The sequence below is a fragment of the Tachysurus vachellii genome, chromosome 9 (assembly GCF_030014155.1).
Source record: "Tachysurus vachellii isolate PV-2020 chromosome 9, HZAU_Pvac_v1, whole genome shotgun sequence".
Taxonomy (NCBI): domain Eukaryota; kingdom Metazoa; phylum Chordata; class Actinopteri; order Siluriformes; family Bagridae; genus Tachysurus; species Tachysurus vachellii.
In genome coordinates, this window is record NC_083468.1 from 10,237,680 (window position 1) to 10,257,244 (window position 19,565).

The 19,565-nt window shown below is 36.5% G+C and overlaps 2 protein-coding genes across 4 annotated transcripts in view; one reads left to right on the forward strand and one right to left on the reverse strand.

Annotated features, from left to right (window-relative positions):
- The window catches only part of LOC132851049 (latent-transforming growth factor beta-binding protein 4), a 424,131-nt gene that overhangs the window by 91,553 nt on the left and 313,013 nt on the right, over positions 1-19,565 (forward strand). The gene's annotated exons all lie outside the window — the stretch shown is intronic.
- The window catches only part of LOC132851040 (spectrin beta chain, non-erythrocytic 4-like), an 87,296-nt gene continuing 70,006 nt past the window's right edge, over positions 2,276-19,565 (reverse strand). For both annotated transcript variants that reach the window (XM_060877611.1, XM_060877612.1), the window contains 12 exons: positions 19,116-19,361; positions 18,731-18,865; positions 18,369-18,613; positions 17,828-17,966; positions 16,824-16,908; positions 14,612-14,808; positions 11,169-11,872; positions 10,646-10,706; positions 7,175-7,434; positions 5,569-5,736; positions 5,112-5,154; positions 2,276-4,245 (listed from right to left, as the gene is read on the reverse strand). In XM_060877611.1, coding sequence (XP_060733594.1) covers positions 4,030-4,245; positions 5,112-5,154; positions 5,569-5,736; positions 7,175-7,434; positions 10,646-10,706; positions 11,169-11,872; positions 14,612-14,808; positions 16,824-16,908; positions 17,828-17,966; positions 18,369-18,613; positions 18,731-18,865; positions 19,116-19,361 — 2,499 coding nt within the window. In that variant the 3' untranslated portion in view covers positions 2,276-4,029. The remainder of the gene's footprint in view (positions 4,246-5,111; positions 5,155-5,568; positions 5,737-7,174; positions 7,435-10,645; positions 10,707-11,168; positions 11,873-14,611; positions 14,809-16,823; positions 16,909-17,827; positions 17,967-18,368; positions 18,614-18,730; positions 18,866-19,115; positions 19,362-19,565) is intronic.

The following is a 19,565-nucleotide window of genomic DNA, read 5'->3' on the forward strand; positions in this document are numbered from 1 at the left end:
CTGCTGCTGAGTTAAAACATTCTGTAGGGATATAGCACTATTTAATATAAGCTTCACAGATGTATTATTTCTTATCTATCTAAAAATCCTATTTACAAATTAAGAAAACCTGTGATTATGTCATGTGAATATTCGCATGTATTCGCATGTTTGTCTTGTCCTGCACTTTTTGCACCAGGTTGCACTGTTGCACTTTATGTGGCTAAGACTTACTTACTATTCCTTAGCTCTGTCTTTGTTTTATGTAGCACTATGGTAGTGGAGAAACGTTGTCTCATTTCACTGTGTACTGCAACAGCTATATATGCTTGAAATGACAATAAAAGCTTCTTGACTTGACTTGACTTGCATTTAATGCATTTGCAACTTAATCTATACCAACCGCAGACCCTCAAGTTGTTCTGTAGTTTAAAGACCTGTATATGTGATAAATGATGACACTGTTATCAATTATAAAACGGACCAGAGGATGACAGTGATCCGCCATCTTAAATACAGAATTACTATCTTCCTTTGCACATACTGTAATTTGATTAACCTTGTATGCAAACTTAAGTATACTGGCTCATTAATATTTTGTCATACCCTCTTGTTGTAATAATGAAAATATGTATTTACAGTAAATTTACACTTTAAACCATTTTGGAGAAAAAAGTGAAATGATGTATGGAGATAAAGTTTTTTTTTTATATAATTCTGAAGGCAAAAACAACAAAAACACACAATTCAAAATGACTTGTATAAAAGACTTACTTAAAAAAAAACATTCCAGATGTTTCTCTTTGTTGACACATTTTACATAAGAAATAAATGTAGACAGGTTTTAAAAAAAAAGGTAATGTGACAAGATGTTGTATTCAGAGTGGCCTTTGGTATGTGACACCAAAAAAAGGAGTGCAAAAAATAAGTTAACACTAAAGTTTTCTCATACAGCTTTAGCAGATCTGTATCAAAAACTGTATATATAGAAGTGGAAATAATGTAAGCCATACACTGCATATTGCATATAATTCACATTAACATACAAACATATTAATCTCATTAAAACCCTGCAATACAGCTGATTAAGCACCATTTCAAACATTACACTCTTTGCACCTGAAGTTTATGTTTCCTAATCAGCTTGTTAGTATAGCCCTCATTACACCGAACATAATGCTGTCTTATTCTTATGAAAACGTATTCATCAACTTATGTGCTGAATCAGGAATGAAATCGGAACATAAATAATGGGAAACACTGATATAATACACACCAATATACCCTAAAACTCCTTAACACACACTGACACACTCATTAAAACCTGACTCAGTTCATAAACACATACTAGGAATAAAGTGAGTATGGTAATGTCTCGTAAAGCGAGTAGGAGTGATTTAGGGTGAGTTAATTGTCTAGCTTTCTGGTTCTATATATTTTTGTTCTGTTTTACTTGTCCCTCTCTAACAACTCTTTTTTTTATCGTGATGAAGTGTGTTAGCTGATGCATTATAGAAACACACTAACAAGCAATACATGAGAATTACAGGACCAGGACTCACAAACATTAACATACCCTAACAAAGTATAAACCTGTCTGATTCACACTGATCCAACCCATCAGCTCTTTAGTAGAAATGTGCTGAAATTACCTCTTTATATCACAACAATTGCCTAACATCCTAAGATACTATATTGTTATTGTGCTACAAAAATTGTGAATATTTGTGTTTGAAAAAAAATTTGTGGATTTTAAATTTTGAAGTACATTACATCTATTACTGGGAGTTTAATAATTCTAATAATTGACTAATAATTGGCACATGCCTACTCTCTACTCATTAACACCCCCTTCATGAGGACAAAATGGGTGTGTTGGGGTATGTTAGAGCAGGAAGGCACTAGTGCAGAAAGGGACTAAAGCAGTGGGACTGGGATTGCTGACCTCTGACCCTCCACCACTGACTTTAGCTCTCACTGTTAAAGAGTTGCTTATTAACACACCCTTAATAACACTTTAAACCCCAACATATCCTCATGAATTGGATATGAATTGAGCTGATCCTTTGAATCAGGTGAGTTACAGGAAGAGAAGACAAACTTATATCTCAGTAATCTTACAACTTTCTATTTACTTCCTAGTTAAGTGAAACAATCATGACACCCATTTGGGATCACAGCGAGACCAATCCACAAAGAATGATAGGCAAAGGAGATACATGTTCTAAGAAACAATTTATTCTCATGCAGTGCCTGAATACTGCAACAGTTTTAAGAAAAATACCGATGTGCACATTTAACACACAAAAAACACACGCGCGCATGAGCGTGACACAAGGAAGACTACAGGGTTTAAAATCAAATGCCTGAGTTCTCATTACCTGGATGACATAAAGCACACACGTGGCTTATTGTTCCAGTCTGAACGTACATTATGGTGGACTTTAGGGAGACACAGACATGACATTTTTGTCCCTGCAAACACTGAAACAGGAAGTAATGGCCTTTGTAAGGAATCCAGTCACTTCCTTGTTCCACTGCAACAGGAAAGGGGCATTTTATTAATGCTGTGGCTTATTCTCAAAAATACGGAGGGCAAAAATACACACCTCTGTTCCAATCCTGTTTTTAATGCGCCCATAACATCTTTCATGTCCCTGGCTGCTGAGTGATGCTCATAAGATGACCTTTAAAATGAGGGATTAAATTAAAAACAATGCAGACTTCAGGGTCACAATTTAAACAGAGGGCACTCTTTGCTGCACTAGTTTTTTCTTTTCTTTTTTCCCAAAATGGTGGATAAACTGTTGGTAAGTGTAAACTATAAAAGTGTAAACTCTAACATTTGATTGTCTGTGTTTAAATTTTATCCCTCTAATTCTTTTATCTATACATGACATCTAAGGGAATAGCATTACTTCACTCTGCTAGCCAGTTAGCTGTTAGTATGTTAGCTGGTTACTTGATAACCAGTTATTAAACCTTTATAACGTAGCACGATTAAGACATAAAAAAAAAAAATCACAATAACTGCAAAGACTGCAAAAATTATTAAATTATAGTTTTATCGGGTAGATATCTAGCCAAGAAAACTGTGCACAGAATGTGACAGAGGCTCTATATTTCCAAGAAAATCACACTACTCTTTTCTATCTCTTACTGGTTGGCAAACCAGCTAGTTAGCACACTTATGACATAGCAAGGCAATTTGACACTGCATAGAGTGTAACACTCAATTTGTAAATCTCCAAGAAAATCACTTCAGCTACACTGGCGTCACTGCTGAAGGAAAACGTGACCTTCGCACTTCTGCCACTCGCACAGTGCAAATGCATACTCATAAGGTGATCTTTACGAGGGCGTTAAAAGCAGTATTGGAGGGCAGATTTCAGGCTTCACAGTCCCCTGCGTGGTTATGACTTTACTTAACTTTATTTCATACATACCTTTAGTTATTCAGTCTGCAAATTTAAGCCGATATATTATACATGCTTGATAATCACACAATCAGTGCTGTTATGGTTTACAAAGTGTCAAGAAGGTTAAAAAAAACATTAAATAAGTTACTTATATAAAAGAGCAAATTAACTTTTGGTATATTTCCATTCTCCTCAGTTTGTAAGATGTGAATAAACACTGATTTGAACAAGTTTAAAAATGTCTAGCAGTAGTTTGTCAAAGTGATTCTAAGATTATACTGCAAGTCCAGGTGCTTTAACTTACAGCTACTAGACATTTTATAATAACTAATAAAAACATTCATAAACAAATGTAGAAATTAGAAATAACTATACGGAGCTCAGTGTAACATCTCTTTGATTATAAATTAATCTTTGTTTGGCCTCTCAATGAACTGATCTTCAGGTATTATTACAGGAAATCTCCAGTGGCCACCAGGAGTTGCTTCAATACTTCAGGGTAAATGCTTTCGGACAGCAGAAATCAGGATGGAGAGAAAGAGTAGCATTTTTTCTCTTTCTCTTCACTTTTAGTGTCATATCAGACTCCTAGTTGCTGCAGTATTACACAAAATGTCAGAAAGTTGCATCTTCATTTCTTTTTTCCACTCTTTTTCTCCATTTTCTCGCCTTTGTCCGAGCGTTCAGAGCCGCGATCGGCCCTGTCTGATTTCTCAGCTCTGCTGCCTTCCCTCCTTGTGCCCTCGTCTGTAGATGAGGTAGTTGGATGAGATTGCCCCCATTTAGCAATTTCCTCATGTTCATTAATACTCATGGAGATACTTGAGATCCAGCCTTTCAGATCATCCTAAATGAAAATAATTAATAATAATAAAATCAGAATCTTTTATTTACTAATCATGCGCAGCAGCTTAGAGCTGCATCATTCTGCATCAAGATATTGTTAGAGTTTTTAATGTTGCATTACCTAACACACTAACTATTTATTTAGATATTTCCACCAGTCAGCCATAAAATTAAGCTTCCTGCATAATATTGTGCCCCCCCTTATGACACCAAAGCAGGAAGAGACCCAAGAGACCCCTATTCACCTCACCTGTCAGTTGTTCTAAGATAGCTGATCAATATATGTTTAGTTTTTTCAACAAGAAAAATTTTTTTAATGAGAGTTTGTCTACACACCACTGTAAAGATTGCAAAATCATGCCAGAATGCTTTTCTACCTTTAATGTGATATAGCATCCAACAAACTGAAAATGTGTGAAAAACATAGAAATATGTTAAGAATGAAAAAATAACTACCTGCATAAACTGTCCATAACTATGATTTTTTTAATGTAGCTTTTGTAACAAAAAAAAAGTCACTCCACCCTGGCCATTAAATCTTCTGCATCATCACACCATTATGTTTGGATTATGGGTCATCTCACAAAATAGTATTCTATACTGGCCATATTATCCATTTAATTATCCATTAAGTAAAACAATAATTGGCATTAGGATATCTGGACAACCTTCACAATTGTCACCTTCCCACACACCAAGACTACATTCCTGTTAATTCCCACATTGCTTTATATTGTCCTGATATAGTATGTTTGCATACAGATATGTTTAGTTTGAATTGTACTGAAATAAAAGATTTTAGTCCAATACCTTTTCTAGTGAACTATGTAACGAATATGGCACATTTGGACACGCATTCACTCTTACCTCATCTTTAGCATGGAACAGGAACTCGCTCCCATCTTTAGTTCTGGGATTTAAAAAAGAGAAATGTCCTTTATTAGTGACAAACATTCATTGTTACTATTAGAACCTTTTTGGATTTTTAGTTTTTTGTTTTTACTTCCTTATATTTATATATAAAAACATTTTTATTATTTACTTAAACTTTGTATGCATTGCACAGACTACAATAGTACTTTTTTCAAAAACCTTTTTATGTATTATAGAATTATTTTTTGTGCGTGTGTGATTTGTTTAATTGTTTTTTACATTTTTATATCAGATGTGTATTGGAAAAGTATGCACTTTGTATGATCTATATATGTAACTGAATATTTTAAAAAATCTACAAAATTTACATTTTGATTTCTATTCTTCATGTTGATATTATAAAGATGTATTTGTCATTTCCTATTATTTAGCTGCACTGTCAATTGTTTACTTAAGTGTGAAGACGTTTTTCTTCTTCTTGTAGCCAAGGTTGATGTCGCAGGAGCAGTTGCTCATACTGAGACGTGGCTCATTGTTGTATGCAGACGTTGTGTTCTTCGAGTCCTTGAAGAAACCAATTTCACCTTTATTCAGTATGCAGTACAGATTCACCCAAGATCTGCTGCAAAACGTAACAAAAAAAAAGAAACAGACGAGCCGGTGTCAGCATCAAAATGTCTATCTAACTATTACTCACCTGCTGAAAGAGCGAACGATAAATCCTTATCATGTAATCGTCAGACTGCTGTGAAGAAATTCTCCACTTCACAGTGCTGAGCTTCTGTCACTTACCTTTGTGGAGAGGCAGGGGATCAACCAGCGAGCATGGAAGAGAAAATAATTTTAATTAATGCCAATTATTAACGGTAGTGTATAGTCAAAAATGCTAATGCTAGTAAGAAACTTGCTGCAGTAAGAAGGCAGTTTTCTTCAGACTTTTCCATCCAGCTGTTTTTAAACTCATAAAACTGAGCACACATCGACTGGAAACGTCACAAAGTGCTATGAAAAAGCTGTGCCACAGGGCTTGGAATTATCATATACCCTTCAAACTACCAACCTTGTATATCCAAAAATAGCACTGGTTTTGACTGTTTAAATTCTTGGGTGTTTGTTTCAGATTCTGGGTTTATTTGGGTTCATAGTTTCTTTCTATATTTGCCATTGAGTATGTAGCAATCTTAAGAGCTTAGAGCAGTATATCTACGAGATAAAATGCTAAGATTGTTTGATAAGATTTCAACATTGTGTAGAGAAAGTTAAAAAAAAAAAGTTTTAATTGAAGAATACTGAAGTAATCACATAGTTATTCTTTCGATGCACTCTGTATTTCAGTGGTAATGCTCAGAACTTTCAATCTAAGAGCATTTAAGGGGAGCACAGTGGCTTTTCTAAAAAATCTAGAAAACATCTGGATGGAAAAAACTATAAGCAGCACTCACTAAGCATGTATATCATTTTATGTGTACAGGCATAAAAGGAAAAGCCAGCCATCTCGAACTTGTATATAAGGCTAGTTAATGAAATGAGCCCACATGCTGCTTGGCCGTAGGGTAGGGGGAGCTGTTGAAAGGCTGGGAACTGCCAAAGTTCACTTAATATACCATACCTTATAAGCCGTAGATTAAAAAAAGCCATCAGCTGTTGGTCTTCTGCCAAAGGATGCTAGCAACTAGCATCAAGATGTCATGCAAGATGCAAGCTGTGCTAACCATTAGTGGGGTGAAATATAGTTACATAAATTCTAGTTTGTGCAAGCAAATAAAATAATAATAACAATAACACTTTGCATTTGTTAGGAATTATATTTTTCTTCTACATCAGTCTAGAATGGCATTTAAAACAGTTAAAAACGTAAAGACTAATCTAAAATCCTTTTTTTAGGACTTTAGTTTTTGTTGATTGCGATCATTTAAGAAAAAAAATATCAAGCACTAGTGCAATTGTGGATGCTATATTGGTGTTAGCATACAGTGTAATCATGCTAAGGCTTGACTGGCATAACTGGAGCAAGGTGTATAACATGCTATGTTATGTTCATGCCCACAGGATCCCACCTGTTAGAGCTTTTCTTCTGGCTCTCGATGTCTAACTTGCGGAAGAGGAAGCCCTCACGCTGAGCATGATGGGAAGGTGGCTGGGGGACAGATGAGCTGCTTTGAGCTGGAGCTGATCGTGAACGTCGCGTTTCACCCTGTGCCCCATCTTTGGGACGAGGCCGTCTCCGTGGTTTTGGTCGATCTCGAGCTCGGGGTCGATCTGCCCTTGATGATTTCTCTGGAATTCCATTTGGAAGGCGAGGAATTTCTCCTCGAGCCTACGATTTTAATTACATTTGAGTTAATATTGTTTCTTTGTATTATAATACTATAATGTATTACTGGACTATACAGTGATGCCTCGAGATACGAGTTTAATTCGTTCCGTGACCTTGCTCGTATCTCAAATTGCTCGTATCTCAAAACAACTTTTAAATGAATTGAAATCCCATTAATCTGTTCCAGCTCGCAGAATTCCACTCCGGTTGTTTTGTTTATGTGTTTTGAATGTGAAAAATGTACAGTACCTGTATATATAAATGACAAATATTGTATAAAAACATACAGTAATAAAAGAGAATGTTAAAAAAATAAACTGGTTTTACTTTACGGAAGATGCGCACGGAGGTTGAGGGAGGAGTAAACAGGAGGAATTTTGTTTTGTACGTACACTTTCGCTTTCGTTCACTTACTCGCTACTGTACACTCTTAATGCTTCATTACTGTACACACTTTATACTTAAATGGAACTTAACTAAACTTCACTAAAATTAACAAACTTAAATCAAGCATCGTGTTAGTTCTGTCAGGCCACGTCGTCAAGCGTGCATCAGCTATTAATCAGCTGTCCACGACGCACACCAATCCAGTTACGACATCCATATTACCTGACAATTTAAATTCCCATTCATAGAGCCGCTTTCTAGCGTTTTGCTGCTGCTGCGATCTAAACTCCCTCCTCCAACCCCGACTCCACTATGCCGGAACCTGTGTTCCTTGTACCAGTTTACGTCATAAATCTCCACATATTTTTCTCTCTCTCTCCCTCTCTCTCTAATTATTTAATTATTTATCTATCCATTCATTCATTTATTACTTTCCAAAAATGTGTAAGCGAGCATATCTAATACTATGCATGATTAATGGTTCTGTTATACAGGGTCTATTCTATTTTCTAGTCGCTGCTCTCCGCGCTCTGATCATGCATGCGCACGGACAGGCCCGTGGATTTTTGTCCAGAACAGAACCATACCGCCAACACTAACTGTATGCATATCATCTAATAAATTCTCTTTTGACAAAGTGGTCCTGACAGAACTGAAATTCTCTTAACTTAACTGAACTTAATTTTGCTTAATTTTCTTCATCGCTTTTCTCTTCACTTGTTTTTGCCTTTTTTGTCACTCTTTCCTCACTAACATCTGCCGGTCGTTTTAATAAAAATGTTTATAATATTTAATAAAATATGTCCGGTCGGCATATCAGATGCGGTGTTGTCGCACAAGTTCAAATTTTTTTAACGGATCCAACGCTCAAAACGGATCTGAAAATTACGGATCCGCAGATGGTCAGCACCTCACGCAGCCCCTTTGCGACTCTCCATAGGAAATGAATGACTTCCTGTTTATCGGCAGTCGTTTGTCGTGTGCAGTGGAAAGGCGGCTTAACCAAGAGAGACGTGGGAAGCTGAGGCGGGGGAAACAGAGCACACGTGGTTGTTGGGGATCTTTGCTTCGGCGGCGGCAGCTCGGATGCTCGTATCTCAAAAATTTGCTTGTATATTAAGTCAAAAATTTGAATCACAGCTTGTATCTCAAAAAATTCGTATGTCAAAGCACTCGTATCTCGAGGCATCACTGTATTTGCAAAGGACATAAAAATCATGGATCATTTAGTTAAGATAAAGTATTTATATTATGATACTAACCAAGCTGCGATCAAGATTTCATTTTATAATGAGAATATGAAACAATGCTAATGACATTAATTAATTGTACCATTATAAATATATACACAAGGTTGAAATAGACAATTCAAATACTTATTGACATGGTAATGACATAAAAATCATGGATCATTTAGTTAAGATAAAGTATTTATATTATGATACTAACCAAGCTGCTATCAAGATTTCATTTTATAATGAGAATATAAAACAATGCTAATTACATTAATTGTATCATTATAAATATATATTCACAAGGTTAAACTAAACAATTTAAATTCTTATTAACAATACAAATAATTATTATTGTAGCATATACAGTAGTACTTCCACCGCTGTAGTATGTAGATTATATAGACAACAATACAACACAATTCCACCAGTGATAAAAGGAGATTGTCTTAACTATACTTTTACTTACCAACCAAAATAATTGTACACCTGCTCATTTATGCAGTTATCCATTCAGCCAATCATGTAGCAGCAGGCAAATGGCTTATGTTACTGTTCACACCCAGTCAGAATGGGGACACGTGGGCTCTTTGTGGCATGGCTGTTTTTGGTCAATGAGCTGATTTGAGTATTTCAGAAACTACTGATCTGGGATTTTCACACACAACAGTCTCTTATAAAATAGGCTGTGTGCAGTTGGTTTATTGAGAGAGTTCAGAGGAGAGTAACCAGACAGAAAACTGACAGAAAATCTATAGTAACTCAAATAAGCACTCTTTGCTACTGTAGTGAGCAGAAATGCACCTCAGAACACACATCAAATCTTGAAGTTGATGAGTTACAACAGCAGAAGTCTAAATCATGGTCCACTCTTGTCCTCAAAGAGGAAGAATCCGAGACTGTAATGGGTACAGATTCACCCAAACTAGTCAGCTCAAGACTGGAAAAGAACCAGATGATTACTTTTCTAATTTTCAACTGTTCAGTTTGGGCAAGACTGTGCTCATGATATTTGTAATTGGCTGAGAGTGGGACCTTCTGCTGCAGCTCATTGACCTCAAGGTTCGGGGTTTTGTGCATGCTGAGATGCTCTTCTGTTCACCATGCATGTAAACAGTGATTTGATGAGTTATTATATCCTGCTCGAACCAATCTGGTCATTTGACCTCTCTTATTAAGCATTTCCACCCACAGAACTGTAACTCACTTATTTTGTAGCTCAATTTTTTTTTCTCATCATTGTGTGTAAACTCTAGATACTGTGTCTTGTGTGTGAAACTCCCAAAGCAGTTTCTGAAATACTCAAACCAGCGGGTTTGGTACCAAGAACCATGCCATAGTAAAAGTCACAGAGATCACACTTTTTCCCATTGATTTAGACTGGATAACTGCAGAAATGTGAAGTTGTACAGGTGTTCTTGATTGATAGATAGATAGATAGATAGATAGATAGATAGATAGATAGATAGATAGATCGATAGATCGATAGATCGATAGATCGATAGTAATTATAAACCTAGATAGATAGTAATTATAAACCTAGCAAACCCATTTTAACAAATCTTAAACATAATTAGATATTGCATATTCACCTGTGCAGCTTCTCTCTCTTGAAGCTGTTCCACAATGTCAGCTAAAGTAGACCGTTTCTCTCTGCAATGAATTAATAAATAAAAAAATCATTAACTAATTAACTAAAGTTTAACAAAATAAAGGGTTTTTGGATCATTGCGAATATAAAAATATGCTCCATAACACAGCACAAAATTATAATTGTATACCTTTTGATATATACTACCATATAGAGGTTCATATAAACTTAAGCTTAGAAACATCAACTGGCACGTTAATAAATTGATTAGCACGCTGGCTACGTCTGTTTTTCCTTACAAGGATAAAAGAACTATCTCAGTTTAAAAAAGTGAACTTATGTATGCAAAGATGCTACAAAGTTAGTGTGAGAGAACAAATATTGTGTGCACAGTGAGATAAAACTAATGCTTAATGATGCCACTGAAATCAAATACTGCCAAGGTTCATTTACAATTAAAATGCTGACCAATAAAGTATCACAGCAACTGTGGTGATATGAAATGTAATATACTACAGTCTCACCCTCCTCCTGATCGTCTGTCTGATGGTTCTTTGGCTGTCTCATGTTCGCTGCTTTCTTGTCTCTCAAGCCGGTGCCGGTCTTTTTTCCGTGTTTCGTACACTTCCTGTTCACTGGATGTCTGTCTTTCTAGCCTTCTTTCTCTCTCCGCCCTTTCCCTCCATACTTCCTGCGGAAGCTCATCCCTCCTGGCCTGAATCAGCTGTTCGTTAGAAAGCTGACGTTCCATACGCAAGTCCTTCACATGAGGACGTTGCTGCTCCACCTGTAATTCAGAGCGACTGCCTCCACTGCATCCAGGCTCCTGAAGCACTACCTCTGCCATTACATTCACATCTATTTGAGGGCGCACTGTCTCACGAATTGATTTTATCTGAGTACATTTAAGTTCTGTGGGCATTCCAAGACCTGCAGCAACCCCCAGGACAGCAGTAGTTCTTACCTCCTGAATTCGGGGTGTGGCTGATGCACTTACAATTGGTGTGTAGTTTGATACTGTGGAAACAATTCTCCGAGAGCCGGGTGGTGGAGATGGCTGAGACATGTTTCGCTCACTCCAGTAGTCCCCCTGTTCATAAATGGTCTGTTTGTGAAGTGATGAAGGGCTGCTACGTGCCGGAGATGAATCCTGGGGGTCCAAAAATACCTTGCGACCCAGCAAGGGGGTTGGAGGCAGCTTGCTTTGCTCTGCCTTCATCTTCTCCACCTGCATGAGAGAGATTAGATCGTAATGCTGTTATTTGTTGAAATATTAGAAACTGCAACATCAATACTCTGTGACTAAGCAAGAAGGGACCCTTACAAACGGACCCTTCAAGAGCCCATCCAAATCATGTGTAGAGAAAGCAACCTATATGTAGGTTATGTATTTAGGATATTTGTATTGATCTATTGTGGGTTTGTGATTTTGTATTGATTCACTGATTCACGTGGGCAATGTAGAGTTTAGAATGAACCTACCTGCATGATTTATGAGGTTTGAGGAGACCTGACACTGGGAAAACATGTGTAACACTGTGCAGAGAGTAATCCAAGCTCAGGATCAAACCAAGAACCATGAAACTTTGACTCTACCTATGTCACTTCCATGATACATAAAATACCTAATGTTGTTAACTTTATAAAAAGTAATAGTAATCAAGTATGTAAGAAATTAAGATAGCAAAATTAGCAAGTCAGTGAGTAAACATGAGTAGAGTAGATGGTAATTTATAAAGCACATTTAAACAACAAAAGTTGAACAAAGTTCTGTACACACTTTAGATCAAATAAATTTGAGCCAAAAACAAAACTTATTGTAACAGATGAAAAGGATGATTTTGTGGGAAAATATATCATAGAATAATATATTATATATTATTCAGTTCAATAAAATGTACATGTATAGTGCTTTTAACAATTCATATTGTCTCAAAGCAGAAACTGATTCTATATATATAGAATCATTTTTAAATTTAAAATACTATATATCTCTAATATCTATCCCTAATGAGCAATATAACCACCTCCTCTGTATATGTCCAAACCATCTCAATCTAACCTCTCTGACCTTGTCCCCAAAACAGCCAACTTGAGCTGTCTCCCTGATGCTTCCTAATCCTGTCCATATTCGTCACTCCTAAAGAGAACCTCAACATCCTCATCTCTGCTACCTCCATCTCTGCCTCATGTCTTTTCCTCACTGCTACAGTCTCTAACCCATACAGCATAGCTGGTTTCATTAGTTTCTTGCACACCTTTCCTTTAATTCTTGCAGACACACTTCTGTCCTGACATTTCAAATTCAAATTTCAAATTTGATTTATTGTATAGTGCTTTTAACAGTTCCCATTGTCTCAAAGCAGCTTTACAGAAGTATGAAAATACAATTCATTGACGGGGCAAGAAAAAACTCCCTGAGATGATATGACGAAGAAACCTTGAGAGGAACCAGGCTCAGAAGGAACCCATCCTCATTTGGGTGACACTGGACAGTAAACAATGTAAATGTAAATAATGTCCTTTCTACAACAGTTTATAATAGTGCAACCGAGAGCTCCTGAGGAACTAATGGGTCATCGCAAACTCTGAGTTCAGCACAGACCTGATTGCTGATATTGACCAGACCCTACAGCTGATTTCAGAGTTTAGTGGTGCAAAAACCTAAAAAAAAAGTTATCTACAAGCTATAGAAAAAGGTGATGCTCAAATGAGTCCAAATTTTATAAAAAAAACTTTAGCCTAAGCAGCAGTAATAGAGTCCAAGTTTCTATATTCCTGACAATTGGGCAGGTGCAAGATCAAGGCTACACCAAAGGCTTGCATGTTTGACCCCTAAAGTGAGGCATTGTTATGCTGGGGAAGGTGTAATCAATATAATTTAATCAGTCAATATTAAATGATTCTAACTGGTCTAAATTATTCCTTCATTCATTCATTTTCTACCGCTTATCCGAACTACCTCGGGTCACGGGGAGCCTGTGCCTCAGGCGTCATCGGGCATCAAGGCAGGATACACCCTGGACGGAGTGCCAACCCATCGCAGACAACCCATCGCACACACACTCATTCACTCACGCAATCACACACTAGGGACAATTTTCCAGAGATGCCAATCAACCTACCATGCATGTCTTTGGACCGGGGGAAGAAACCGGAGTACCCGGAGGAAACCCCCGAGGCACGGGGAGAACATGCAAACTCCACACACACAAGGTGGAGGCGGGAATCGAACCCCAACCCTGTAGGTGTGAGGCGAACATGCTAACCACTAAGCCACCGTGCCTCCCCTTATTCCTTCATGCTGTGATTAAATACTTCTATTCTGGTGGAAGTGGTTTCTTTAATGATACACCAGCCATTATCAGGGCATTAGGACTCATGAGTAAGAAAATAATGTAAATCATATGCTCTGCCCTTCATATTCACCAGATCACAAATCCACATGAATACCTATCAGAGATTTTGGAATAATGAGTTAGACCTCTCCATCACCATCATCAGAACACCAACTGAGAAAAAATAATATATTTGGAAGAAGTGAGTCATTCTTTCATAGAATGATATGAAAGCTTGTGGTGTTCTGAAGGCTTGTGGTGGATGTTTCCCTACTGCAATGAAAACTCATTTGTATAAGACTAGTCAGCTAGTCATACTTAATGCCCAACTTTCTGGAGCAGATAACTAGGTATTAATGTCTATTGAACTTATCAATTTGACCATTTAATCTAGCTAGCTCATTTAATAGCAAGATAACTTGCGAATTTGTTATCTTTACTAAACAATATTAGTTTAACATCATAATTGTCTCTGTAATGCTAACACAAACATACTGTATGTAGTTGGAAAGGCTATATAATATAACTGACCTGCAAAAATGCAAAATCCATATATTAAATATATTTCAATTTATATAATCATACAAACAAATGTACATTGTCAATTTGCTGGCTTTGTTTGAGCTCACCGTAGTAAGGCGGCGTAATGAGCTGAATCTTTCTTCCCAGGATGCTGCTGCTTTCCTGAAGGCCTCGTGTCGGTGAATGAGCTGCTCAACTTCGTCTACGCTGCCACCGAGTTCCTGACTGACCAGAAATGTCTCCTGAGATGAGAGCCAGGACTCGGCGACCGCCGCCTCCTGAGCAAACTGATGAACTTCCAACACTGAGACAAAGGGAGAAACAGAGAGACAGCAATGTACAGACATAAAATGGTAGTAGCAGACAGAGAGAGGTTGGGAAAGTTGGATGAGAGAAAAGTAAACAATAAACATATAGAATGAAAAAGGGTTTAAGAACAAGAAAGTAAAATGATAGAATAAGGAAAGAAAGGAAGAAAATGCAAAAACTAATAAAATCTGAATGAAATTCAGATGTTCATTTATTCCTTGTATACATTTTATTTACTCACACTATATTATACGGTGGCTGAGAAATGAAAAACAAAACAACAAATGCAGGAAACAAAATAACAAATCAGAAAACAAAACAACAGATCTTAAAACAAAATAACAAATCAGAAAACCCAACGACATTTCAGACAAACCAGAAAAGGTACAGTAGGTACAGTTTGCGAATGGAAGTCTTACTGATGATTGGACGATACATCTGTCATTCAAACTCTACAGGCAGTAGGAAATTGTGTATAACTGTTTCTTGTTCATGGTTGGAGTTCTGCGTTCACGTTAAATCTAAGAAAATAACAATTTCCATTGTCAAGCAAGAAAAGGAAGAACATTCATATGCCATGATTCTTAATATGCTGATAGCATAGCATGGCATAAAGATTAGTTTGCAATCTCTAAAAACATACCTGAAGAATGCAGGTATGTTTCAAAGACAAAACTATCCCAGATTAAACGATGTAAAGAATTCTATAATATATATTACCGGACAATGTGATTAACACTTCAGCAGAAACACAAGTTGCATTTTAAACGTACTGACATTATGCTGTAGCTGCAAGAACTTAATCCATAAGGGACAGCGCAGAGGACACGCCGTAGGTTTGTTCGACATTATAACTCTATGGAACCAAACTACTTGTGGCATGTGGAAGGTTACAATACACTAAAGCCATTTGGTTTCAGTATATCAGGATGCATTGGCATTTTTTAGACGCATTCTGTGGCTTATTTGTAGACCAACTAACAATAATCCTGCTGTTAGTGCAGACCTACAAGAAGAAAACAAAAAAGGTTCAAATGAGGCAATACATTTAACAATGGACTTGTCAGGCATAACAAAGCATGCTGGATTAGTATGTTCTGAGTTGTATGAAGTGAGATTTGATTGTTTTCAACATCTCTAAGCTGGGAGTAATTTTATTGTGATATAATTGTGTATGAACTTAATAAACAATTACTTCTAAAATCCACAGTAAAATTGGAAGATATTTATTGTGAGCATTTAGTTGGTAACTATGAAATGATATGAGATGTGTGATTAACATTTTGAAATATCCATTTAATTACTGTAAATAGTGCCTCCTGGGACAATTATTGCCAGATATTGTGACTTTGAAGAGAAAGTATTAAAAATTCTACAGTAAAATACTGCTTTCTGGATAAATTATATTACAGACATGGTGACTTTGAAAAGAAATATCTTAATTCTACAGTAAAATCAATTTATCCTTTGCTGTGGTGATTGTCGTTAATTTATCTAAAAGCTGCACTCCTACAATATAAGTGCGTCTAGTTTAACCATGCTTTCAGAATACTTTCTGCCGTGTCTCTTTTAAAACGGATTTTTTTCACATGAACTGCAGAAATTTGACACATTTTAATCCACAGTAAGGACAATGCATTTCTATAAATTCATAAACACACGGGTTGCCTTTCTATTGCCGCAGCCTGCTGTATTTCCTGTATAGCTTGAGTGACAGATGTGTAGTCCAATCAGCAGTAAGACATCCATTCGCAAACTATACCTACCTTTTCTGGTTTGTTTGAAATGTCATTGGGTTTTTTAAATTGTTGTTGTGTTTTCTGATTCGTTATTTTGCTTTTGAATTTGTTGTTTTATTTTCCAATTTGTTATTTTGTTTTCGAATTTGTTGTTTTGTTTTCTGATTTGTTATTTTGTTTTCGAATTTGTTACTTTGTTTTGCACTTCTCGGCCACAGTAGTATTATACTAAGATTTAATGTTATTAATACTCCATGGTATAATGACTCACTGTGCTGCAGTTCCTGCCAGTGTTTATCCCATTTTTCTGTCAGCTCTCTCTGTTTGGCCAGAACTTTCTCCAGTTTCTCTTTAATCTGAGACACAAACTGACATGTAATGAAGCTGAGGAAAGCACCCAACATTAAGTATCCAGAGAATCATGGCAATACGAAATTGTGCAGTGAAGAATTACAGTGAACAATTATAGGATTGTTAAGAATTAAACTTGATGATAGCGTGAAAGGTTATAATACAACTCCAGCTCATGTCATAAACATATTATTGGCTTGTTTTACATTGTAAATTTTAAATCACTGTAACTGTTATTACAGAAACCCATTTAAAAACTACATGAAACTGTGGTAACCTACAGTTCTGTACTATATCCTATTAGTTACAAAAATAGTAGGTGAAATCTTGTGGCAAAAGATAGCATTGTTAGAACTGCTACAGTATATGCCTATTATGCTATTTTGCCATTATATTTAGTCCAGTGTTTGGCTACAACTATTAACTATTCTTACTGTAACATTAACCTTGCTTATGGCAGTATAAATATAATTAATTTGTGTGGGACACTATAAAATAAAAAGAAAGGTCTTTTGCATTGTTTGAAATTGATTTACGTATATCACAATCTTTATATTTAAGTTTTCTTGCTGCCATCTTGCATTGTACAGTACTGTATATCTCTTGCCAAGCACTCACACTTGTATGCAAAAGTTTGAGCACCCCCACCAAATTACATATTTTGTAAGTACACAACTTCTGCAGCGAGCTATTTATTTGTTTTTGCAAATGTTAAGGCATGGTTACTGTATATTTGATTAATTTAATGATAAAATAAATAGTGGCATATGCAAGGGTTTGGACACCCTACCAGTCTCAGAATTTCATTTACTTTTTAAGCCTTAATTCCCCTGCTAAAACTTATTACTTATACCCAGAACTGTTCATTAGAAACTGTCTAATTATAAAATGGCTCATAAAAATGTTTTAAACATTATGCTTTACCTCCTCTGCTGCTGGGTTTCTTGCAGCCAGTAGTGTCTTTCCCATCTCAATACACTGCACCATGCTCTTATTTCTTGCTTCCACTTCACTCTTCAGGCTCTGATGGTAGTTCATGAGCACCTCGACAGAGGAGACATCCCTGAAAACAGCAGCAAGTAATTAGAGCTCTGAGAACAGAGGGAGATGAAGAAGGACACTGACAGGGCATTTAAGGACTTTCAGATAAAAAAAAAAACGAAACTTTTTTATTTGAATATTTTTGCAAATGTTTGTTAATGCTTATAGATTACAATATACCGGTATCCTAAACTGTATCAGCAAGATTGTTTTTAGCAGGACATTTTTCATCAAACAATTCCTGTAGATGACAGATCTTAAAGATTGCAATGGAAGACACTAACAAAATGCAATTTGTATACGAAATGCTATTAACTTTTAGGCAGAGAAAAGCATATTCATGCTGATCAGTTTTTTTTTTTATTGATTTAATATTTTATTTTTATTTGATGTATGTATGCATGTATTTATTCGAATGCTGCACCTTGGTTTCTCCCCTGTTCCTATCTGACAAATGATGCTGTCCATCCATATCATCTGATCACGCACTACACTGAAAAATCGCAGTTTATCCGATGCAGTGGTAATGTGCACACGGCATTCCTCGCAGGACATAATCAGCTCCTTCCATGCCTGCATCACTTCATATTCCTGCATGGCAATGGCTTCTGCCTTCTCTCCTGCATAAACGGTACGAAGCTGAGCAGCATTTTCCTGTAACTGTCTCACCTAAGGAAAACATACACACAAAAAATATAGTATAAATGCACTTGCTGATCCAGTAGCCAGCATTATATATTTTGACTGCATTCTCTAAAACTAATGAAATAAAAAAAAAAAACTGACCTGCCCAACCAATAGCTGGATGTCCTGTTCAAATGTGTTCATGAGTCTCTGAAGTGAGCTAGTGTTTGTTGTGCCATCCTGGCCGTCTCTCACTTCCGGTAATCTCCGGTGTTTATCAGCTATCTGTGTTATCACCTGCAACGCACACAAAGAAACAAAGTCTGTTTCCATTGTTTATCCATAACTAGCAGTGAAACAACCATATGCATTTTCTTTTAGCATACAATAAGCTTACTAGAAATAGCTAGATAACATAACACTAGAAGCATACATATTCTGAATACCAGCTGTATTATGTTATGTTTATGTTAAACACGCCTATAAGAATAGCTTCTGACAATTTCTAAACACTAAATTAACAAACATTGTGACATGGGTGTCTCACTTCTCTGCAGTCGGAAAAGAATTTGTGAAGCTGGTGCGACGCAGATAGCATTTGTGCTCTGGTTTCCATCAGCTCCATCAGTTCAGCCCAAGATTCATTCACGCCGTCCTTCCACTCAGCAATGACAGCAGCGTCCGCATGGCCATAATCAATCAACTCATCCACCATCTGATTAACAGCCATCACTCGCTCCTGGCCCACACTTCCTGTCTCTGAAGCAATCTCACTGAACTTTTCCTGAAGAATCTGAACAGAAGTATGAAAGGGTTGTCATTATAAAAAATATTATAGTGAAGGCAATTCATCTCTGTTATTATTTGCATTTTGCATCTTGCATTTTTACTTAATCAGACTACAGCCCATGTTTCCAGAATGCCTGTGGTATGACAAGATGTTGTTTAGCATATTTTAGACATTGATTAGGATACAAGTAACATTTCCTTCAATGAC